At 43.2% G+C, this 25,080-nt stretch overlaps 2 protein-coding genes across 9 annotated transcripts in view; one reads left to right on the forward strand and one right to left on the reverse strand.

The window, feature by feature from the left end:
- Positions 1-1,643: 1,643 nt before the first annotated feature.
- On the forward strand, positions 1,644-15,653 carry ccnk (cyclin K). The gene is made up of 11 exons (XM_076272622.1): positions 1,644-1,726; positions 3,341-3,594; positions 3,810-3,891; positions 3,983-4,114; positions 4,850-4,955; positions 5,063-5,120; positions 5,648-5,817; positions 7,485-7,690; positions 8,725-8,755; positions 9,815-9,886; positions 14,138-15,653. Exons 2-11 carry the CDS (start codon positions 3,401-3,403, stop codon positions 14,719-14,721), a joined length of 1,635 nt encoding a protein of 544 aa, XP_076128737.1. The 5' UTR covers positions 1,644-1,726; positions 3,341-3,400; the 3' UTR covers positions 14,722-15,653.
- Positions 15,654-18,037: 2,384 nt separating this feature from the next.
- ccdc85cb (coiled-coil domain containing 85C, b) overlaps positions 18,038-25,080 on the reverse strand; it is a 36,939-nt gene continuing 29,896 nt past the window's right edge. For 4 of the 8 annotated variants that reach the window (XM_076272745.1, XM_076272742.1, XM_076272741.1 and 1 more), the window contains 4 exons: positions 24,129-24,233; positions 19,920-20,012; positions 19,605-19,703; positions 18,038-18,793 (listed from right to left, as the gene is read on the reverse strand). In XM_076272745.1, the coding sequence (XP_076128860.1) occupies positions 18,704-18,793; positions 19,605-19,703; positions 19,920-20,012; positions 24,129-24,233 (387 nt within the window). In that variant the 3' untranslated portion in view covers positions 18,038-18,703. Of the gene's footprint in view, positions 18,794-19,604; positions 19,704-19,919; positions 20,013-24,128; positions 24,237-25,080 lie in introns of all 8 variants that reach the window. The other 4 variants (XM_076272744.1, XM_076272739.1, XM_076272740.1 and 1 more) reach the window with 1 other exon arrangement.

Genomic DNA, 25,080 nt, shown 5'->3' on the forward strand with positions numbered 1-25,080 from the left:
CCAACTCTGCACTGCAGTCCATAAACTGCATGACAGGCTATTTATATTTTTTCTCTAAAATAGCCAAATGCAATTTGTTCGACTTTATGAAGCAGAATTACGCACTTGGGTCTAGGGTACTTGGAACGCACACATTTTGTTTGCGCAGGAGAGAATGACAGGACACGGGGGCAAAGATGATAGAACTTTAGCCTTTTTAGGGCTGTACAAAGTTTACTGTAGTGATGTAGTAATGTACTGTAGTAATGTAGCCAACACTACTTTGTTGGCTACATTATTAGCTGACCAATGCACAAACTTGCAATTGCAAAACGAACGAATACTGCACCCTTCCAACGTTGGGGGACGAATGTTGACATTTTCCAGTATTTTGGGTGAGAAACCTGGGAAACCTCCCTTATTTTCAATGCTCAATGTTAACATATGCCTTAGAGGCCCTATAGGGAAGAGAATGCTTTTGCAATATTCATTTTAAATGGCCATGCAAATGCATGGAGATTGGTCTCAATTGCTAGGCTAGGAAATTATGAAAACTTTGTGACACACACACACACACACACACACACACACACACACAAACGCAGTTGAAAACTTGGCATTAACGTTTCACCCCTTATTGTATGGTAATATGTCGCCCTCTGCTGTGGGCTTATGATAAATGGTCTACTTGAAATGGTCACTGAAATGTGCTCCCACGCAGGACGTCTGTCTGTAGTGACGTAAATGTAACATGGCGGCCTCCTTGTTTCGACGGGGACCGATGTGGATGAATAGATGATTCACTCTGATATCAAGATTAGAATAGTTTTGAAAGCAGTCATAACTATCCTGTAAATCCAGAATTCTTTGACGTGAGTACTTTAATACATTATTGTTTTGGTCCGTGTTCATCTCATTTTAGATAAGCTTAGTAATGGCTCGTTAGACTGTAATTTTCCTCCGCAGCTTCGCTAGCCAGCCGGGTAGCTAGCCAGGTATTAGCTATATTAGCATATATATATATATATATGCCGTCATGGATATCCTAAGATGCGGTGTACTTTCACATTTGTTGTTTGTTGATGTTCGTTGGGGGAAAGACGTATGTTTAGTCCAGATGACATTTGACTTCATATTGATAATAAGTTAACGTTAATCAACATGGTAGATAGCTAATGTTAGCTACCATGCTAATCTCACAACTTGGTGTGTGCTGTCTAGGCAGCAATTTAGTTAGCTCACGAAGGTTATGTCATGAATGTAACGGCTTTTTATCGTAATCATATATTCGTTTCCCATAGATATTGTAACCTACAGCTTTGTAATACTGCAGGATGATTAAGCTTAGACAGAGAGAGGTTCGTTTGCAATCTGACAATAGTTTTTTGAAATCATCAAGTTAACTTCTAGTAAAGTTTGTCTCCTTGGGTTGGGCAATTGCACTTGAATTGAAAATTGAAAATGATTTGTTGCTCTGTCGTAATAAAGTGGTCTATGACCCATAGCGGTTTCTTGCTAATAGTCAATAGTGATTGTTAGGTTGTTTAGTGTCAGGGTAATAAGTACCTTAGCTTTAGTTGCTCTTAACGTTTTTGTCTTGCAACCCCTCAACAAACACAGGCCAAGTCTCACGACCCCCTTCTCCCCAACCGGCAAAAAATAGTCTCACTTTGGAAAATATTGCGAGATAGGCTTTTGTGGCGGGGGCAGAAAATGTCTTCTCAGGCATAGTGTTTTTCTGTCACTGGTAAGTTATGCACAGCATCTTCGAGCTCATCATTTCAATAGGCGCAGGTAGAGATTTGAATTTACGTAAACAGTATCCACTTTGGTGGAACATGTGAACTGTAAGCCTACATCTAGGGCTACTTAATATCGCATTTTTAAACATGGTAGTCTAAAAACTTTTAAGAAGAAAATCGAATAGTGCCAGGCAGGGTAGGAATTTCACGGCGGCCACGACGGCCATGGCCGTCGTAGCCCCTTGCATTGGCCGTGAGGCCCCTTTGAAAATCAGAGGTTTACAGGCCATGGTGGCCTTGGTGCCCCGTTCTTTCAATATTCTGCTTTGCGTCCTACTAATAGCGATTTTTATTTAGCCTGTGGCCTGTCAAAATAATCTTAGCATTCACAGCGCAAATTAATTTAGTCTTTTACACAGTGGAGAAAGTGACAGCGCAAGAAAGTGCGTCCAAATTCACCCATTCTTCTCAGTTGAACTACTCGCGAAGTAGCCTATTCATCACACAGACATCACAAGTATCACGTAAAAAAGAGCTTTTTCTCAGCTTTTAAACGATGTTAGCCGATAATTGCTGTGTTGAACGGTTCGCGAGAAAAGTAAATAATATAATTCAATTTAATCATACATTCTACTGAAGGTTTTGCGTCCCATGATCTCCCTACCCATTCATCTCGGTGGAATACTTCACGAACCCCTCTTTTAACACATGACAAACCATATATCAGAATAAACAGCAGACCTTACCGAACACAAAAGTGTAAAGCAGTCCCCTGTACAGTTAGCCGTTCCAGAGTAATCCAGTTTTGAATTTGCAGTAAATTTCGACATGCATGGATGTCTCCAAATTTGGGCTTTACGTTTTACAGTGTGTTTAAATCGTTCCACATGATTTCATAACGGGCCAAATACAAAATAAATGTTACAAATATCGCCTGTATTGGTAAATCATAGGACAGCTGACTAAGAGTTTGTGAAAGTAGCCTTAATGATCACAAAATGCTAAGCATGCATCTAGGCTATTTGAGTTTCTTAAAGCTGAACTGTGCTTAAATTGTTCAATACATGATTTCATAACAGGCCAAATATAAAATAAATGTTATATATAGCTTAGATATCTGCAAATATTAGATGATCAGATGATTTACAGTTCTATGTAATATGTCATGTTTCATGTTTTTGTAATGTTTCATACAGTGATGCAGGTCTACTGCAGTGAATAGGCTAAATACAACTTTGATCATTTTTATAGCCTACTACTGTATAGTTAACTTTGGCCTTGGTGCCCTGACATGTGGCCTTTGTGCCCCCCACCAAATATGCCCAACTGAAGGCCAAGTGGCCTTGCCCCCAGAATGGTGAAATTCCAAGCCTGGTGCCAGGAAACCACTGCCAGATGTGTTTTGATTGGCCCTTATTATTTTGTTTTGACTAGGTGTTGCTGTAATTATTTGCATGAGACGTTTGTCAGCAACACTTCCCTTCATTAGGAGTGTTGCAAAAAAACAACACAAAAATAATTTACATTGTGTAGGCCTTAACAGTTGCATATCATCTTTGTCTTTTGTCTTTATTGAATGTTAAATTATACACATTTTTTGTGTTTTTTCCCCTCCGCAGACTCTACTTTCACAGAATCTCTGTCATCCTGAGTCGCCCACGGTGACTGCTTGTCACCAAATGAAGGACAACAAAGAGAACTCTTCTCTTGGGAGTTTTGCAAGCCTGGACCACATAAAGCCATGCTGGTACTGGGACAAAAAGGACCTGGCCCACACCCCGTCCCAGTCAGAGGGCCTCGACCCGGCCACAGAGGCCCGGTATCGGAGAGAAGGGGCTAGGTTTATTTTCGACGTGGGCACTCGGCTTGGCTTGTATCCTGTCATGTTGTAAAATGTGTTTAGTTAATTTTTTGAGCTGTTTGGCTTTTCTCAGCAGTGTTTTAGCCTTGTTTTAAATGGGAGCGTAGCTTATGCTTTAGCATTTCTCTTTATCATGCTATTTGTGCAAATATCTCTTAGTAAAACTAGCTATTTTAATGATCCATGGAAATGTCAGAAATGTGTTTTAGTCCTTAACATCTTGCCAGACACTATGATACCCTGGCAACAGGCATCATATACTTCCATCGCTTCTACATGTTTCACTCTTTCAAGCAGTTTCCCAGATATGTAAGTGATGTTCTAAATGCTTCCACACAAGCATATTACTCTCAAATGTATTGATGAGTAATAACAAAACCTTTTTCTTGGATCTCTGTAGGTGACCGGTGCTTGTTGCCTCTTCTTAGCCGGTAAGGTGGAGGAGACCCCAAAGAAGTGCAAAGACATCATCAAAACGGCTCGCAGTCTGCTCAATGACGTGCAGTTTGCTCAGTTCGGAGATGATCCAAAGGTGAACAGTGAATTTCAATAGCGTACCGAAGCCATGACGTAGCGTTGCCAAGGCAGCAATTTCACTGGATCTAAACAAATCAATCTACCATTAGAAATCACCATAGCGGTGGCTTTCTTAATCTATTTCAATAATTTTACAACGTTTCTAAGACGTTAGTATATTTTTTTTACACTGTAGGAATCACATACTACAACATATATTCATACCAACACGATCAAATTCATGACTGCAGAGTTTTATTTTAGCATGGGTTTCCTCCGTAAAAGAGACCTGCATGTAACTTCACAGCATGCGGTTAAAATCCTTAAATTCACGGATGTGTTTTGACTTTATTTTTTTGGCAAAAAACGTTGCTCTTAACAGCCGCCAGTCTTTGAGAAGACGTGAAATATCCACTGGAATTTTGTTTCTTTCTATTACACCTGCCAGGGAATCCGTGTTATGTGGCTAAGCTCCTGCCTAGCAGGTAAAACACGTTTAAATGGATATATTTATTTTTATTAGCTAGAAATGATGCCACATGTCTACATTCAGTGCTATTTATGCCACTTCGAAAGTTTGTTTAGATCCAGTGATTCTGCCGTCATGGAAACGCTACGTCACACTTCGGGACTATATTGATTTGTGCTCTTCTAGTGGTAGTATAAGGACATACGCATATGCAAAAAACTTAACCTAAGCATGTTTTGTGTGAGATATTTCTATGATTTTTAACTGCTGTTTCACTAACAGGAAGAAGTGATGGTGTTGGAGAGGATATTGCTGCAGACAATTAAGTTTGACTTGCAAGTGGAGCATCCCTACCAGTTTCTCCTTCGCTATGCCAAACAACTTAAAGGTATGACCAGTGTTGTGCTTGTGTGATTTATGACACTGAACTTGTTCATTTGCTAATAACAAGACCACTGTGTAGTTATAACTCACTTGCTTTTCTTTCTTTATTAGGAGACAAAAATAAAGTACAGAAGTTGGTTCAGATGGCGTGGACATTTGTAAATGATAGGTGAGATGACTGTCTTGTACCCACTTGTTCTCACGTATACAATGGTTGTGGATGATGAATGTTTATCTACCAACTTCTAATTGGTAGATAAAAAGTTAATGTTAACCAACATGGTAGATATAACATGGTAGATATCCTTTCTAGAGATAAACGAGCCCTTATTGAGATCTCCCCTTAGGAGAAATAAGGAGTAATGAGAGTAAGATTGAGAAGACAAAATCAAATTTAAACTTGACTTGGGCTGAGACAAGAGGAGAGCTATTTCTCAGGAGTTCAAATTAACAAGAAAATGCCAAAATTATGTTGAAATTAAGCTTAATGTTTTGGAAAACTAGAATAGACAAATTAGAGACTTCATTTCAAATGTACTTTCCTATAAGAAGCTAACATTAGCTACCATGCACACAACTTCACAGCATCATGGTGTGGACAGTCTAGGCAGCTAGTTAGCTCACATATAAAGTTTGTACTTTGTTGCTTTTGTAACCTGGCTCTGTTGCCACCCCCCCCTTCTCCCGATCCTCCAGCCTGTGCACCATGCTGTCCCTCCAGTGGGAACCGGAGATCATTGCGGTAGCCGTCATGTATCTGGCAGGCCGCCTGTGCAAGTTTGACATCCAGGAGTGGACGTCCAAGCAGTCCTCTCGGCGCTGGTGGGAGCAGTTTGTCCAGGACGTGCCTGTGGAGCTGTTGGAAGGTATAGACCCTTTCAAGAGAGTTCCATTATCAGCATCATAGTTGGCCCCACAAGGCTTCCTTTTTAACATTCCATATATTATATCTTAATGCAGAGGAAGTAGATTGGGGCCCAAATAGAACGTTCAAGCATTGTTTTTGTTTTTATTGTTGAAAGGGTCTATAGCTGTGGCAGGGAGAACATTTTTACTAAAGGCGCTCGCTCGCTCACACACTGCGCCAAACTTACGGCAACAAACATTTAGCAGAACCCAACAGCTGGGTCAGTGTGCACCATCAGTCTGTTTGTTGGTCTTGGTTGGATGGAGTTGTTCATGTGGAGTTTGACATGTCCAGAAGTCTTATTTTTAACTAGAGTGCATTTTTGAGAAAATGCTAATTGTGACGGACGGATATATATCCGGGCGCAAGTCTCGCTACGTGTGTCACATTGCTTTTCGTGACTTTGTTTGCCGCATTATGCTTGTATATTAATTCGCCAAAGTTTAAATGAGCTGTTATGCAACAGAGTTACAAATGAGCGATCTGACAGATGTTCAGAGCATAGCAACATAGTAACATAACTGACACGGATTTGAAAGCTTCGCAACAATTTTTTTGTGCTTTGTTTACATCTACAAATGACATCTACATGAAAACAAACTGACAAGGTATAGAGATTTGATTTCAGTAATGATGGCACACTGAAGAAGAGTTCTCTGTGGGGCTGAAACGATTACTTGAGTAACTCGAATAATTCTATTACGTCAAATGAGTCAAATTCTCTGCCTCGAGGCTTCGTTTAAAACCTATCACTTGGGTTATATGGCCTGCTCAGCTCAGGGACCATTGTTTCACACGGACTGTTATTACTGACGTGCACACCATTTTCAGAATGAAGTTGTTAAGACAAGAATGAGAGCTAAGAAACCGTGCGTAAAAGGCGAAGAATGTACAACGTTTTGGGTTGCTCTGCTGTTTTGAATAAGAAATATGTTGCAATAGAAGGGCATATAACGGGTTCAGTATAGACAGACATACAAGACACTTACTTGGATCCTATTCGGACACGGTGTGAGCTGAAAGCATCCAGTTGTTAACACCAGCTCACCAAGCGTAGCAGATACAAGGCATCGTGAACATTGATGTTATGATTTAATGTAGCTAGAATGTACAGTATTTGTAGTGGCTGTAGTCTAATGTTGTGAGTCAATATGTTAAGTTGTGGAACCAAGTAGTAAATTAATTCATGTTAAATTGCAAGTGTGCAATACACCAATCATATCACACACTCATCTCGTCTCTCTGTCTCTCCCCCTCTCGCCCGTGCGCACACACACACACTCCCGGTGTTAGGTTATCTCACCAAATAGGCCTACCTCAGAGATACTTATTATAAGTTATTTGGTAGTAATGGTAAATGCTGCAGATGCACAAATCTACATAAAACAAATATATTAATTTACTTTGAAGTGAGTAGGGCTAGTTTACAGCATGACATTTGTTGTGCATATTAATAAAAATTCGATTACTCGATTAATCAATGAAATAATTGATAGAATACTCGATTCCAAAAAGAATCGATTGCTGCAGCCCTAGTTCTCTGGCTGAACACTGTCTGGCCTAACACTGGTGTCCTGAATTATTTCTTGTAGATCACCTGTGATTCCCTTCTCCCTTCTCCACCAGATATCTGCCACCAGATCCTGGATCTGTACTCACAGGGCAAGCAGCCCATCCCCCAGCAGCCCCCAGACCCGGAGAAGGGGAAGGCCTCCGCACCGTCCCCGGGCGCCCCACCTATCCAAGCGCCACCCACCCTCCCACCCGCGCCACCCCCGCCCAAGAAGGCCTCTCCCCAGGCCAGCCCGCCGCGCCAGCTCAAACGGCCACACGTGAATACGGTACAGTACCGCCTGCTGCCCTCCGCTCTCCCACAGCCTGCCGCTGTGTGTCTCATCCATCTAGTCTCTCTCATACTCTTTTTCTCTCTCATACTCTCCTTCTCTCTCATACTCTCTCATACTCTCTCATACTCTTTTTCTCTTTCATACTCTCCTTCTCTCTCATACTCTCTCATACTCTCTCATACTCTCTTTCTCTCTCATACTCTCTTTCTCTCTCATACTCTCCTTCTCTCTCATACTCTCTCATACTCTCTCATACTCTCTCATACTCTCTCATACTCTCTTTCTCTCTCATACTCTCTTTCTCTCTCATACTCTCCTTCTCTCTCATACTCTCCTTCTCTCTCATACTCTCCTTCTCTCTCATACTCTCTCATACTCTCTCGTACTCTCTCGTACTCTCTCATACTCTCTCATACTCTCTCATACTCTCTTTCTCTCTCATACTCTCTTTCTCTCTCATACTCTCTCATACTCTTATACTCTCATACTCTCTCATACTCTCTCATACTCTTATACTCTCATACTCTCTCATACTCTCTCATACTCTCTCATACTCTCTTTCTCTCTCATACTCTCTTTCTCTCTCATACTCTCTTTCTCTCTCATACTCTCTCATACTCTCTTTCTCTCATGTCTCTGAGAGCCCTAATTTAAAGGGGCGAAGTGCAGAGCTATTTTGCAAATTTAATTCCATGAGCAAAATGAGCAGCTCCTCCATACTACTACACACCACATGATGCACTTCATGCACAAGATGCGTTGCTCGTTGCCTGCCTTTGCGTGTTGTTTTCATTAGGGCCGCCTGTCTCTCTTATGGCACACCAAACCTTCTGTTAGTATTTTTGTGCTCGTTATTCTCTTTCTCTTTCACTCTCTTTCCCCCTCCCTCTTTTTTTTTTGTTGCAAAATGACAAATTTATTTGCCAGGATATTACATATTACATGGCAGTATGATCGATGGATGTTGCAGACTTCTTCAATCAGTTAGTCATAACGATGTCCACTTTGTCTTTTCACAGATATCCCCTAAAGAAGAATCAAAAACTGCAGGTGAACACTTTTTACCCCTTTAACCACTGATTATGTGCTATCACAAAATCATCTATCAAGCAATCTTTATTTATAGTGCACCTTTTGTGCAAAATTGCGCTGCAAAGTGCTGAACACTTAAGCATCAACAGACATCAAGACATCATGAGAGCCAAAAACAAGAACAAAATTTCTGAAAATTATTTTGAGAGTGAACGATCAAGACATGGCAAATGGACAACATAGATAGAATAATAAAAAATGAAGTTTTAAATGGATGAAATGGATAACAGAAAATAAAAGATCAGCGCAAAGCTAGGCTAGAAAGGCATGTCTGAAGTATAAAAGATCAGCGCAAAGCTAGGCTAGAAAGGCATGTCTGAAGTATAAATGGATGTACTGAAAGTGTTGTAAAGGGACGACAGGTGTTATGTGAGCTCTCGCTGGTCTTGTTTAAAACCATGCTGCAGCATTTTGTATGATCTGAAGCCTATTAATAGTTTTCTTGGTAGACCAGAAAGAAGAGCCTGCTGATGCTAAAAGCACTTTTCTGCATCTGCATGTGAAAGAAGTTGCTGTACTTTTGCAATGTTTTGGAGGTGATAAAAGGCATATTTAATGACGGAGCAGATATGTGATTCTAGGTTCAAATCTGGCTCCAGGAGAACACCAAGGTTTTTTGCAAGGGGCTTGGCATTTAATGTGAAGGATTTAAAGCTGGTACTCTCTTAGGCTCTCTGGGTTTTGCTCTGGCAACACCTCAGTTATATCTTTCTTTCATATCTTTGTTTACCGGTAGTTGTAGGAAATTAAGAGACATCATCAACAAGCTAATACATTTGGTCAATTCCCTGAGCCTGTTGATGGGTGCTTAACTCATGGGGTGATTGGGAAATGTAGAGTTATGTTTCATCCGCATAACTCTGATTGGAAAATGTAGAGTTATGTTTCATCCGCTTAACTCTGATTGTCATAATGATAATCTATTACTTTGCTCCTTTTTCTACAATGTGGGTGTGTTTATTAACAAGAAGCTGAAGTCGCTAATGGTGTGTAATATGTCATCTTTTAAACCTGCAGAGCAAGTTGGCAGCAAAATTCCACGTCTTGAGAGTCCCATGCCGCCCCTGCCGACCACTCAGCCCCCACCTGGTGAGTACCTATTTTAGCAGCTTTGGAACCCCTGACATTGGAAATGGATCTAGAGCATCAGGCTGGTCCACTGCTCCTCACCTGTATTTCATTGGATCAGTCGTTGTTGTGCTCACATTATTCAGTTTTTCACTCATGCCTTATCTGGTTGAGTGCCATTCTCTTCTATTCAATTCCATTGGATGTTAGCCAAATGCTGCTCAGACAGTCCTTTTATCTGTTTTGGTGGTTTGATTGTGTTGAAGTGGCTAGAGTTTGTTCTTGCCCTAGCTTAGATTCTCTTGCCAACCTCTGCAACTTCCAGAATAGAAGTAACTGCATTGCACTAAAAACATGTCTTACTAGGGGTGAGGGATAGATCTGTGGGTTCTACTCCTCCAGACACACTTAATGGGTTTCAAAAATAATCTATTCAGCCAGTAGAGGGCGCCTGTCACAGCAAGTGGCTTATGATGAGGCTGAAACAGTTGAGTGAGTTGACAAACTTGAATATCAGGTACCATTGACAACTTTAGAAGTGAGAAAGAAAACCTATAAATGTAGGTCTACATTTAATCAAATTATGTTTTAGAAATAATATTAATATATGGAAAATGCTCTCTTCTTGGATGTTTTACAGGCAAAGCAGTTTGTCTTATATAGGCTTGTTTCTGAACTTGAACCAGGCTGTTTTCTATTTAAGTTAAGGTCAGGTTTTTGGGAGGTGGACCTCTTTTATTTTGTTTTTACAAATGGGCTCTCTAATTTTTGCACAGCAATGCCACATTCAAAGGAAATATGCATTCTTTCATGCAGGTGTATCACTGAAATAGTACAGACATATCTGCAGTAAAAGTGTTTCTGCAGGTGCACCCTGTTTCTAAGAATAGGACGTTTTATGCTCTGGGAAAATCATGTGTTTCATCTATCCGCAGACTGTATTATAGGAGTTTTTCCACCACAGAATTGAGCAGAACCAGGGTTTTTCCTGCATAGAGAATTGCCCAGGTCTAGTTCACAGCCACAAGTGGAAAGAATCTGAGCGCGTTCAGAGGTTCAAAGTGTGAAAGACGAGTCAAGGCGAGTGTAGCCTAAAAACAACAAGCAGGTAACTTTCAGTAAAAGTTCTCTGTGAAGTAGACACCTTAACCGTGAAACGTGGTAGGCTAACATAGTATAAAAATCTGGTTCGAATTCTCCCACCTGTTGTGACAGTCCAGTAAATACAGACTGCAGCTCCTCACTTTAGGGGGCTACGCAGGGAGCATGCAAATCCTCATGGACATCCAGTACGCACATGGGAAAGAAATAAATGCACCAATAATATCCCCAATAAGAGCAAGTGTTTTGTCATATTGTCAACACTGTCACTGGTTGTGTATGTTATTTCCACACCCACCCCCCAGTTCATCACTGCCTCAGCCTAATTTTCACCCAGGAAAAAACCCTCACAGCCTGTGTGCAGGAACCATCCCTATAGGACCTTGATCAGGATCAACACTAGATAAGGGCGCTCTGCAATAAACTAGTCCTCTTTTTAGCGATAGTGAGCATCTGAAACCGAGAAGAAACATCATCCAATCTGCCAGAGAGATCAAGCTCACAGAATGCTGCGCTGCAAGTCCCTTTCACGAGCCTCACCAGCAAGATTCACCCGTCAAGCTTCCATGGCTCAATGAAAAAGCCTGTATCAAAGTGGCATAATATTCAGAATATGAAGACTCTGATTATGGCAGAAGAGTTCCGTCACTGCCCTCCGTCATGCGGGCACGCTATCACTGCAATGGATGGGCATGATTGCTGTGTGGCATGCCGGGGCACTGGACAAGTCCGGGCTGCTCTCTGCTCTTCTGTCTGCACTGTGCTGCGATGGAGCAAATCCTCCTCCAGTTCCAGTCATCCAGTCGTGCCGGGCGCTGAACAACGCAATGCTCCTCCGGGTCTCTGCCAGAGATCCTCCGTCGCTCGGACACCACAGTGACCTTCTCTGAGCTCACCGAACTGTGGATGGTGCTGGGCCTCTTGATTCGGGCAACAAAATGGTCTGCGATGCCTCAGGGCCACAATCTGGGACGCAGTCCTATGCTGGCACCTGTGGCTACCAGATGCAGAGCGGCTACCCCTCCTTTACGCTTCGGTGTCGCCTGAAGGCCTATTGGCTGCCCTCACATTCTGTTTGGCGGCTAAGCCATCAAGTTTGATTGGGTTATTTTGAGTGAACGCCTGCATAAATCAAAATGACAATAAGTAACTTTAGTGAGGCTTGGTCTGAAGATCATCTAGTATAAGTATAAGTATATATACTCATTTGATCCCGTGAGGGAAATTTGGTTTCTGCATTTATCCCAATCCGTGAATTAGTGAAACACACTCGGCACACAGTGAGGTGAAGCACACACTAATCCCGACGTAGTGAGCTGCCTGCAACAACAGCGGCACTCAGGGAGCAGTGAGGGGTTAGGTGCCTTGCTCAAGAGCACTTCAGCTGTGCCTACTGGTCGGGGTTCGAACCGGCAACCCTTCCGGTTACAAGTCCGAAGCACTAACCAGTAGGCCATGGCTGTGCCAAATTGTTGTGGCCTGCCGCCTGTGAACTTTTTGATGAAATCCATTATGACTGCCGTTGCTCTGATGCTAACCATGTGTCATCTTTGGGACCTCCCAAGATATAACCAGGATGTAGAATTTTATTTTCAATACAAACAAATCAATAGGTATTTGCAAAAATTCATTCCCTACTTATTGCATTCCCTACTTATTGCAGCACCCCCTAGAGGCCAGATGAGGCTAATTTTCTAGTGCGTCCTCACAATCTGAATTACGAGGGCACTGTCACAATGAGAGCTGTGGTATATGTGTTCCCATTGATTAACCTCTAGTGAACTCGACCGAAAGAGAATGTATGGTTATGAACATAACCTCGGTTTTCTGAAGATGTTACATCTTCCAAGGGTGGATAGGTATCCAGCATCTGAGGAGCCGTTGCCATGAAGGATCTTTCATAACTGCAGAATAGGCCCAATCTAGTGACTAGCTGTCAGCAATCTGATTAATGTAGTAGCCATGATGATTGAACCTGCCGGTGCCTGGCTGGACAACTTATCACTTATGTGAGAAAGCAAACCAGGGCGTGGCCGTGTGCTTGCTGGTGAGTTTCACTGCTCTGACTCACAGTGTAATGAATGTAATAAAAAAGTAGTAGTTGTCGGTAGACCTTCCATATCAAGTTTCTATGCGTGAGCAATCAGTACTTGCCAATGGCGTCAGACTAGTAGCATGCTTGTCATTTTAACAGAAGTGTGTTTCCACGTGAGGGGTGGATTTTCTCAGATGATTGTTAGCCCAGCCTTGTGTATTCAGACACTCTTTTGAGGCTAAATTTAAAACTAATCCTGTCTATAGTCAACATCACCTGTGAGCTTACACAAGCTATGGTAGCAACACGACAGGGTTCTCCTATTTTGAGGGTGACTTGTAGTATCTTAATAATTATTGTAAAGGCTGCAGGGTGCTGCCTGTATTGTTGGAAAGTCAAAGTGTCTCTACATGTGATCTTAAAGTTACAGTAGAACAGTGGTATTTAGAGCTAAAATGAATGCAACACAATAATTTTGTGAGCTACTGTAAATAAGAAGCTCTGAAAGCTAAGGACTTGGCGTGCATACAATGGGAGACATACATGCTACAGATCTGAATTTGAATTTGTGCACAGATTTTGAAAAAATAAGTTAGTTATTTTATTTCAGTTTATTCATGGACTATACTACAAAAATGGCCTTTGTGGTCTTTTCTGTGGTGTATTTGTATTGTACAGAGCAGACAAGCAGTCATAACAAACCTAACCAGACTGTTGTGAAAGATCACTATTCAACCTGAACAGCATGAGCAGCAATGAAATTCTCAATTGTAACAAACTGACATCTTCCATGTAAGTGTTTCCCAGAGAACTGAATTCCATTTGTGGTGGTTGGTTTGCAGAATTAACTTGAATGCAACAGTTTTTAACAAATTAGCACATCGTGGTTATGATGCTAACCAGATTTAAGCACAATTTAGTACAACCCGGAAAATCATTGTGTGGTGGTCAATGTTGATATTGTGGTGGGCCGCCAAAATTAAGTCAATGTATGGGTAACACTGCATGTAAATGCACTCAGCAGAAAGACCACATGCTGTAATTAATCTCTTGCATTCTGTGTGTTTGTGTTTGTGTGTGTGTGTGTGTGTGTGTGGTTTGTGTGTGTGTGTGTGATTGTGTGTGTGTGTTTGCAGAGCGTAAGGCCCCACCTGCAGCCCCAGCGCCCCCAGTGGAGGCCGAGCCGGCGGCCTCGAGCGACTGCGCGGACCTGCCCAAAGGGCCGCCTCCCCCCCCCCACGTGGCTCCTCCGCCCCTGCCGCACCGCCCCCCGCCCCCACCCCCCTCCAACACCTACATCATGGGCATGTCCACCTCCAGCTCTTACATGTCGGGCGAGGGCTTCCAGAGCCTGCAGTCCATGATGAAAACCGAGGGGCCCTCGTACGCCCCCATGCCCCCTAACTACGCACCGCCCATGCCCTACCACCCGCACGCCTACCCACCCCCCAATCAGCCCCCACCGGGGCCACCACCACCTACATCCTACCCTCCGCCTAACTTGCCCCCGCCCTCCCCTGCCTACCCCCCGCCCGGGTACAACCACAGCTACCCTCCGCCGCCACCCCGGATGCCGCCCAGTCATGCGGGGCCCCCGCCAGGCATGGGCCTTCCTCCGACTGGGTACCCACCCCCGCCGGTGCCCCAGTCCCAGGTGCCTCTGCCGCCCCCTGGCATGCCCCCGGTGCCCGGGATGACTCGTGGGGCATGGATGAGATGAGATGAAGGGGGAAGAGGATAGAAGAGAAGAGAAGAGAGCTGAGCAGCTCAAAGGGAGCAGGTGAGGTTGGCCACCAGTCGAGCAACCAGCCTGCACCCACCAGTGGAAATACTGTTTTGTTCAAAGACAGTTGCACAGGATCAACAGACCACAAACATGAACTTTAACCACACAACAGGGCAAAAGTGAACTTTCTAGAACCAAGCCCAACAGTGAACACTGGGATCGCACACACTCACACACACACACACACACACACACACACACACACACACACACGGCAAGCCTGCTCCGGGTCAGAACACACCATAGAGCGTCATGGATGACCGTCTTTCTTTCTTTCTTTTTTTGTTTTGACCATGGAACGTTGCCGTCATGTCCATTGACGCTTTATTGTCATTCCATGTTTTAGAAACGTGTGGAGAAAAAAAAAATCTATTGGAAGTATGTTGGCTCCATGTGTAAAATGCTTTACCTTTTCTGATCTTAGTTTGCTACCTTAGAACTTTTATGTACGTGCTTCATTAAGTACCATATCACCCCTTTCCCCCCTAAATATTTCACCATCTCTTTGCTTCTCTGTTCTTGCTCATGCGTCCAGGGTACGGAAGCGCAGATGTACTGTATGTACTGTATGTATTCGGAAGTCCTTTTGGTCGTCTCACATTTTCATTAACAGTTGAAACACTGTAAAACACTGAGGCATGTACTTTTTTTTCTCCGTCTCTTTTGTAAATATGATCTCTGAAAATCAGACGAGTCATCCTTTTTATTAGCTAGTGGTATTTTCCATACGTGCCTTAGGAATAGGATGTAATGGCATAGGTAGGCAGCCTGCAGAACCCCTCTGATCCTCCCCTGCACACAGGATGTCCTGCTTATGTGATTTCTGTGGCACTTGGGATAATTAAAAATGACGATTTTTTGTTTTCCTCCTTTTGTTATGTCTGGTTTGTGGTGTGATAGTTGTTTTGGTGTTTACCTGTTTCTCTTATGTGCCGCTGTTGTTGTGTCTGCCGGGCCACAGCCAGGTAATCTCATTGGAAAGGTGTGGGAAAGTTCAGGCGTTTCCAGACGCAACAAGCAGCTTAGCTTGTTCTCCACAAGGCCACAAACACGTAGGGCACGTATGCAGAAAAGTGAAAACACGTGGGGTTGCCTTCTAATATAGTAAACAGTAAGGGCTTCGTGTTCTGCCGTTATGCAATTAGTCATATGGGATGGAATTTGCATGGGCATCTTTAGTCATATGGGATGGAATTTGCATGGGCATCTATAGTAACTTCGCTAGTGGAATATACCAGCATATATTCACTTCATTTGGTTTTTTTAAAAATCTGTTCATCCATTTTCAGATTTGTGATGATGCTTTGAAGGGACCAAGGAAAGTGGAGAGGAACAAGAACACCTGCAGTGGGTGCACATTTCTTTACCTGAAAGCTTTTTCACCCCCAAAAACATGCATAGTAAATGAGAGAGACATTTTGAAAGGAACATCTTTCTTTAATATTTAAAATCATCTAAAAGTGGGCTATTCCATATAGTACAATTTCTCCTTAATCTTTCATCTAAAAACATCCAATATACAACTCAAGTTTGGCTTTTAAAAAAAATAAAATAGAAAATAAAACCAAAATGTTACATTTGTCATGCTAGCAACTATAGGATTGGCTTTAACACTGTAGACTCTAGGATCCAGTTTTGATATTGTCTCATGTTACAGAGTAAAATACAACATAATCATAAAACAGGTTCCCAAATCAAAACCCATGCAAAAGAGAGGTGGGACTTTCCAAATGCCACATCAAGAAAACAATTTCAAAAATCAAATCATGGCTTTATATTCAATTCAATTCCTAAAAAGGACACTTTTTGTAATCCACACTTAGATTATAGTTTTTGAAAATGCATTTGCATGAAAGAACAACAAAGACCAACCTTATTAGGGCATAGTCAGTCATGTTCTTATTTGGAACAGTAATATAAGTGACAAAGTACCTTTTAACAAGGGCTCTGCCACTCAAACTAGCCATGAAGATATTTTCCAGTGACAATAAAAGGCTTTCTGCTGGTTTCAAATCAACCACATTCAGGGTTCCTACGCAGTATGGAAAACCTGGAAAAGTATGGAATTTGACTTTAGTAATTTCCAGGTCTGGATAAGTATGGAAAAAAGAAACAAGGGTATGGAGAAATATTTGTGTTTCCAGACTATTGCATCTACAGTACTAATCACTTCTCTCAGGTCATAACGAACCATTCCTATTGAGTAGGAACTAAGTATTGTGTAGCTTAACTGTCAGTCCACATCAAGATAGATGTCTAGAATATGGTCAGAAAAATCTACCGAGAAGTTTGAAAATTTGAGTATGGAAAAAGTATGGAATTTTGAAATGGAAAATGTGTAGGAACCCTGCACATTAAACATGAGATACTTTTCAGCCATTGCTTTAACGCTCACTCTCCATACTAGCAAACACCAATAAATAACCTATTTGTTTTAATATACACTGAGTTGCTTAGTTGAAGACGTCAACATTGACTAGGGAGAGAGAAAAAGAGGACATCAGATATACCACCAAGGGAAGACTTCTTTCTCACATTCCAACTTAAAAGCTCTTCTGCCACAAACATGCAATGAAACTGCTGAAATGCATCTTCCATAGTTCTCACACTTGCTACCAAGGGTTCAAAGTCAGCCATTACGTCTAAACACCCCTTGAGTCCCCTGGAGTGGTTTTGGTGACAACGCCAGACAAAAGAGATAGATATAAGGGATCTCCACAGTCCTCCAATATCACAGTAATCACAATGAGTGGATGGCCAGTGCGGTCAAGTGAATGTAAAAGATCTGCACAGTATAGTTTGTCAAGCAGTTTCTCAACCAAGTGGGGAACCGTGGTTCTAAAGGTGGGCGACCCAGAGGTTGAAACAGCTTCCCCCCTTCCCATGCAAGCATGTTTAAAGCAGTCTTTTTTTTATTTCAAATCCCAAACCTGAGAAAATGATTGTCAAGCATGCACAGCACACTACTGTAATTTTCATTTTCACAAATTGTACGACAAACAGTACAAATTCTGTTGACTTTACCAGTATGGGCAAACCAATGAGGAAAATGTCCATGTATTTTCAGACTGAAAAGCTGCACAACCTATTTTCCAGCAAAAGGAAGAAAAAATGACATTGAAGTGTATTGAATAAAAAAACACACTTCTGTAATGTTCGGCGCATTTTTTAAACACAAATTGTAGCCTGCACAAGGCTACTAAAAGAAATAGAAACAAAAAGCACAACAAGACAAAGATGACGACAAAAGTAGTGCTAAGTTTGCTTTAATTGTACATTATTTTACACATACTGAGAAGTATTTCTATCGACAGTACACTTCGGTCTGGAGGGAGGAAGAGGGCACTGGTCACCCACACACGCACACACACACACACCTGGAGGTTGTTTTTTCACGTGTGGGTTCACTAGTGGCAAACACCCATAAGTGTAGCTGAGTCAAAAACTACAGAAGTGCAGAAAAACGTTTGTGTTGTTGAGGGTGAAGTCGACGCTCGCCTGCAGCTGTCCCCTCTGTGGAGAAAGGTGTTCAGCACGTAACACACACAAGGGAGGTGTCTGTTCATCACTTATTGAAATACTAAGTAAACATCGAGAAAGAGCCAGAGATTCGTGTGTTGGTGGAACAAGCTGCCTGTCATTAAACGCCCCATGAGCAGGCTTGCGGGGCAGAATGGAAGTGGGAGCTGCGTGGCAAGTTTTATGCAGGAAGTTCGTTGTGTGTGTGTGTGTGTTTATAAAAGCGACTAGGAGAGATGGTTGAGGACAGTGTTCTGTTGTCTACATGGGGAGCACTTTGGGGTGCGCTGCTGCTGTGTCCCAACGCTGCAGTGGTTTATGGGTAGGTGATTCAGGGTGAGCATGTTCCCCTGGGTGCCACAGAGACAGCGGGGGAGAGAGAGAGCGGGTGAGGCAGCTACAGCGGCCCTTTGAACTGATTCCCAGAGAGGTGTTGTCGGATGGACGGCTTTGATCCGGCAGCATCACCCAGCTTGCGCCATACCACCTGGACAGACAGACACACAGATACAGACACACACACACACACACACACATACACACAGGGAGACAGAGAGAGAGTTACATTCTGTATCTTCAATACATCAATCGGAAATGTGAAACAAAGGAAGAAAGGGATGTTTCAAAAAGGCAAAAAGTGCAAAAGCACTCTGTGTCCTCATGTGGCTTCCTCTAACCAGCCTCCCTCCCTACTCCCCTGTCCTATCTCTCCTCCTGACTCCATCCACTGTGGAGAACTACAGGTGAGACGGGGTTACGGTTCCCCAGTAGTACACAGGAGCCCCCCCAACAATCCTGCTGCATACCACACAGTGGGGCCCCTCACAGCCCTGCCCCTGTCTCTCATCAGCAGTCATCATTACAGCACTGAGGACGGCAGGGCCGGGCAGAGGAGTAGAGAGAGAGTAGCAAGGATAGAGGGAGGTGAGGGGAAGGCTAGGAAAAAGTGAGTGAGAGTCTCTCTCTCTCTCTCTCCCACTGCTCTCCTTTAATTGCTCTGACAGCTGAGATGCGAGTGTCTTATTAAGGCTCCCCAATTAGAGTGCCACTGAGAGAGCAAGCTAGCCACAGAGAATCACTGTCTGTGCTGCGCCAAACAACAACATGCACAGACACACAGAGAGAGAGAGAGAGAGAGAGAGGAAAAGGACATCAAAAAAGAGAAACAGAGGAGAGGGAGAGAGTGAAATGGGGACAGTGGGCTGCGTGTTGTCTTGTGTTGTGTAGTCTTGTGTTGTCTTGTGTTGTCTTGTCTTGTGTTGTGTTGTGTAGTCTTGTGTTGTGTTGTGTTGACTTACGTTGCACATCTCCCGCACGATAGCTTTTTCCTTCTCGCTGAGGTCCTCCTCGTAGTCCTCAGGAAGCTGCTTGTCCAGATTTTCATGAACCTCAAGGACCTGGAGGGCCATGCAGTTGGAATTAGAGATCGTATGGGACAGTTCACTTGCTTTACAAAACAACCTACACACAATGATACATACATTAAGTTATTCCACGTGGTTTTAAGAACCAAAATGCTTTTTAAAAATTAACAAACTCAAAAACGTTGTAGGATGGACTCAAGTGGATGATTTGAATGCATGTTATTTTTTGGACACTCCTGGTGCATGTACCTTCATAGCGTGCACCACGGCCTCTGGCTTCTGCGCAGAGCTCAGGAAGCCAGCCGAAGGGGAGGACTCGCTGGTGGGCAGACCCCTGGTGCCCTGCAGAGACAGAGAGAGAGAGAAAGAAAGAGAGAGATAGACATAGAGAAAGAGAGAGAGAGAAAGAGAGAGAGACATAGAGAAAGAGAGAGAACACAAAGAGCTCATCAACTGTTTGCCTACTGCAGGGGAATCAAACACGGTCAGTACGGAGTAACCAGGGGCACTGACACCCAGCATGCCACAACTGATGGATCTGTCGACCGATGCCCTTGGCTGGACCGATCCCTATTGTCCTCCAGCATGATTAATCAGGCCTAATTAAAAAGAGCCTCATTAAAGCATGGAGCTAGGGTTACACAGCACCAACTCTCCTTTTTGGTGTATGCCTATGCGAGTCCACCCTGACATCCTCTTTGAAGAATCAATATATTTATTTAAGCAAGAAATCTGGGGGTGGGAGTAAATCTCACAGGAGTTCTAGGTCTGATTTTTGTGGATTTTGACAGTGTGCTCCAAAGCCTCAAATAGCAGCGGATGGCGGAGTTAAAACAAGTAGCCCCGAGCCATGCTTACTATTCATCCAGTGGGCACGAGGTAGAGTTGGCTCAGTGCACGCGAATCAAGCTTGTTAAACGCTCGGGAGAACCATTGAGACACACTGTCAGAGAGTATCGGGCTCCAGCTATGGGCTTGTCTATGCAGCCCTGCACTTGTACTTTTGCAAGTGGAGCTGAATCAAAGGGCCTGTGAGCAGCAGCTTCTGGTGTCGGTGGACAAGTCGACTAAAATAAGGGGGAAGATTTGAATGATAAGAGTTGAGAGGTAAAAACGATGAAAGAAAAGTAATGCAAATAAAGTTTGTTTGTTTGTTTCATTTAAGGCCATTTCCGCAATTAAGGCTATTTAATGGCCAGAGCATTGTGTGTTAGAGAAACAAATATGTTTCTTAAAATCTATGCTAATAAGATATTCTAAAACCTTCAAAGGTGGGACCTTATGCAAATAAAGTCTTGTGTAGTGTGTGTGTGTGTGTAGTGTGTGTGTGTGTGCACTAGTGAAGTTTCATCAAAACCCTGATGGTACATCTGTCTACTTCATGTTCTAGTTCTACTTCATGTTCTAGTTCCTCTTCGTCCTCTCCATCTCACTCATGCATGGGTACGCTGAGTCTCATCAAAGCACAATCAATCAATCAATCTGCATGGCACCACATATTTCCCCCTACCCCTCCCCAGCCTAATGAGGATGTTGCCATGGCAACGCCATGACGACGGGCCCGGAGCAGATGTAGAGAGTGAAGCGCGGCATAATCGGCCTAATAGAGGCGAGCACTGCCGAGAAGCAAGAACTACCAAGAGAGCTCATCTTTACGTCCAATCAGTGGGTAATTTGATGATGTAACACAATTACCCCTTCCTCTCTGCAACCATAAATGACATTATTATGAATCATCCTCGCTCTCTCTTTCTCTCTCTCTGAGCGCATGTGTGGAATGAGGGTCTGAGTGAATGCAATGCGAGTGTGAGTGAAGTGGTTTTCTGGCCTGGGCTAAAACTCCTTTTGCGTGTTTTATTGTAGTCTTGTTGTTTGTCTTATGTTTTTGGATTGATCATTTTTGAGCAGTAAATTTAGCTCTGTAGGTCTGTAGATTGCTTTAAGTTTGCCGTGTACATTGTAAACTGTTTCTCTGTGGAGTCAGCAAGCAGAATCTGCTGGAAACATGACTGTTGCAGGGACAATGGATTATGAAAAGCTGACTAGGCGTCATGCTGTTAGAGTTGAGTGCAACACTGTGCAAAGTGTAGAGGAATGTAGTTTGACGATCGGTGATATTACTGATCAAGAACATGTTAAATCGGCCTCGCATATGAACGTGATTCATACGTGATTGTTCTATCTTGAATTTCCCCTGGGGATCAATAAAGTATCTATCTATCTATCATCTCTTGGCACTGTTGAGGAATGCCGAAAGATAGGCATGGAACTCTTATAAAACTGAGGCACTCAAACACTGCTTTACATGTGGGCTCTCCTCAATCAGAGACAGAAATCAAAAGGTCAATTCATTAATTTCATCATTGGTCAGGCCAAATTTGCAGTTTACATCTGCAGGAAAAATAAGTTAAATCAAGAATTGTCATTGATTTTCATTTTTATAAATTATTATGTCTTCAAGGATACATGGTGCTGAGATGCTGCTCTGTGACAAATGACATTTTCTTTACTTGGATGGTTAGAGATCTGTCTGTTGTAGTTGTTTGTTCAAAATGTTAAAATATTCTCTCTCTCCCACCATCTATATGTATAGCCTGATTCACTGCAATTACTTCCTTCACACACAACATGGTGTACTAATGATGTTTCTGCTAGTTCCACACATATAAAACATATTTATTCCCTCAGTCACTTCATATCAATTAAAAGGTCGAGACACTTTTGGAGTTTGATTCTTAAAGTCTAAGGAGGTATGGTATTGAGAGGAATGAAGCTAGTGTGAATCAAGAGCTGAAGTAATCACTTATCCTTCTCAGGCCTTCATGAAAGACAATAATGATTTACGAGCACCTTTCTTGTCATTGCAGGTCATGTAGACTGTCAGAGGACATTCTAATACACTTCTGTTGTTCTATTGGTAAACCTGGTGCTCCCCTGAGACCATTTACTTAGCCAATTACGCTAAACGTCACCAGCTGACAAAGTCGTGTGACTTTTGCCTGAGGCGATCCGTCGGGTGAGTACGTTTGACCTTGGGGGTATGTCGCGTCTACGACAGTTCAACTGTTCACGCCAACGTCGCAGCTGGGCTGACAAGGTATAAATTGCACAGGAGCCCTATGCAAAAAGGCTTGGAGGAACATGAATAAATCAGGCCGTGCAGATCCGCTGGGACAGACAGCTGCCTCCCCGGCTGCCTGAAACATTAATGCGTGCCTTCAGAAGGAAAAGTTACAAGGTCACAGGAGCAGAGGGGAGAAGAGAGGGATGTGGTGTGTCAGCAAACTCGTGACCCCCCCCCCCCACAACTCTAAGTTCCTAAGGGAGTGAGTGAGTCAGACAGAACGCCTTCATATTAGGTTCTATATTGATTTTTTTCAGCGGAACCCTTTTAGGAGGAGCAGAACAAGTACCTTTGGCAGGGTGACAGAAGCGGAAAAAAAACAAAAACAATTACAGCTCTTTTTTTCTCTTTAACAGCACCACAGGGAGGTGAAAAGTCTGATCGATCTTCGGGAGCTAATTAACGTTTGATGAAAATGCACTCGCAAACAAAACGTAGGATTACAGTTTAAGTTAGTGGGCGGTGGCTTTTTTTGGCAGTGTGCCATGTTGCAAGGGAAGCTGACTCAAATCATTAACAGATCATTTTGGGTTTCATTGGAGGCACTGCTGTTTTATGAATCAATACATCAGAAAACGTGGAGTTTAAAAACCTACTGTGTGATGAATTTAATAACACTTCATATGGTTTTAATTTTGGTGGAACAATGGCTTCTCTTACATGCTACAAGTACACTGGACAAGACTGACCAAACGTTTGAGCTGTTTTAAGTGTGCGCTGTGGTCATTTTACATAGCAGATGTGCAGCTAACCAATTAAAATGACATTTGATACTCTTAGGGAATGTAATTGTGGATCAAGTCATACAAGTGGACTGTATATCTTGTCTTCCTATCTACAATGCTGGAGACCATGTATACACAGCAATAAGTCTGAATAATATTATGTGTAATGTAATGTCTCAGTGTACAGCGGGGAACTCTCTGACCACTTGAATGCCTTGAGGTGGCTGATAATCTGGTTACACATTTCATTATAGTCTAATTCCAAACACATCCTACACCACAAGGACAATGGGACACATCTTGAAGGGTTGGTGTGTGTGTGTGTGTGTGTGTGTGTGTGTGTGTGTGTGTGTGTGTGTGTGTGTGTGTGTGTGTGTGTGTGTGTGTGTGTGTGTGTGTGTGTGTGTGTGTGTGTGATGGGAGAATTTCCTAAGGGACAGTCACATATATGCATGCGACCGAGCATAACAAGGCCGAGTATCTGAATGTCGGCAGTGCAGGAGAGCAGACTGTGTGTGTGTGTGTGTGTGTGTGTGTGTGTGTGTGTGTGTGTGTGTGTGTGTGTGTGTTACGCCAGTTAGCTGGCCGCTCGGCTGCAGGTCCACTCACGTTGAGCATGGCCTCCTGGCGCTGGGGCAGTGAGGACAGCTGCGACTCAGAGTGGTACAGGGTCATGCCCTTCCTCAGGGCGCGCAGATCTCCAAGGTTACTTTGCTGCTGAGCAACACAAAGGAGGAAGAACCATCATCATCATCATCATCATCATGACATGGCATTACCATGGCAAGCTACAATCACCATAAGAGTGAGAGTGAGAGAGTGGAAGTAAAAAAAATCATCACCATCATCTTCAAATCACCATGGCAACCTATCATACCCTCCAAGCGGTCACCAGTAGAATATGGAGTACTCTTGCATGGAGTCATTGGATCCCTGAGAATGGAGTCATTGTGTTCCTGTGATTTAGTTAATCTGGGACTAAATGTGCAGTGCTTTTCACCCATCTGTGCTGTAGAGACACTAGTGTAGAGGGAGAATCCTCTGGTGTAACAGTGTGATTCTCACAGGGCCCCTGGGCTCTCCCGATCCTCCAGGAAGTCACAAGTGCACTAGATACTCTGTGATGTCCTCTTGTCCTCCACACACACACACACACACACACACACACACACACACACACACACACACACACACACACACACACACACACACACACACACACACACACACACCTTTCCTCTTATGAGAATATGCCCAACAACCTTCAGTCCCTCTATGAGAGAACAGCACTTCCCAAAGGCAGAAGTGACTGTACCGTAGCAACCCAGGGATCTGTGAGTCTTCTCCTAATGACATTTCCAATGTCATGCACTCGTGTTCTTTTCAATGGGCAGAGCAGAGCGCGTGATTGCTGGGAGACTGAGAGAGCGAGAGAGCGAGCGAGAGAGCGAGCGAGAGAGAGAGAGAAGGATAAAAATAGCCAGGTCGTCGTCTCGCGCATCCTAGCGCGGTTCCTGTGCTTTCGAGCGCTCCAGGGAGGCTAACTCGCTCGCTCTTTAAT

Source organism: Alosa pseudoharengus, unplaced genomic scaffold (genome assembly GCF_046254945.1).
Source record: "Alosa pseudoharengus isolate Yale_2024_CS ecotype anadromous, Long Island Sound unplaced genomic scaffold, YU_APseudo_1.1 YU_APseudo_1.1_scf_7, whole genome shotgun sequence".
Lineage (NCBI taxonomy): Eukaryota > Metazoa > Chordata > Actinopteri > Clupeiformes > Clupeidae > Alosa > Alosa pseudoharengus.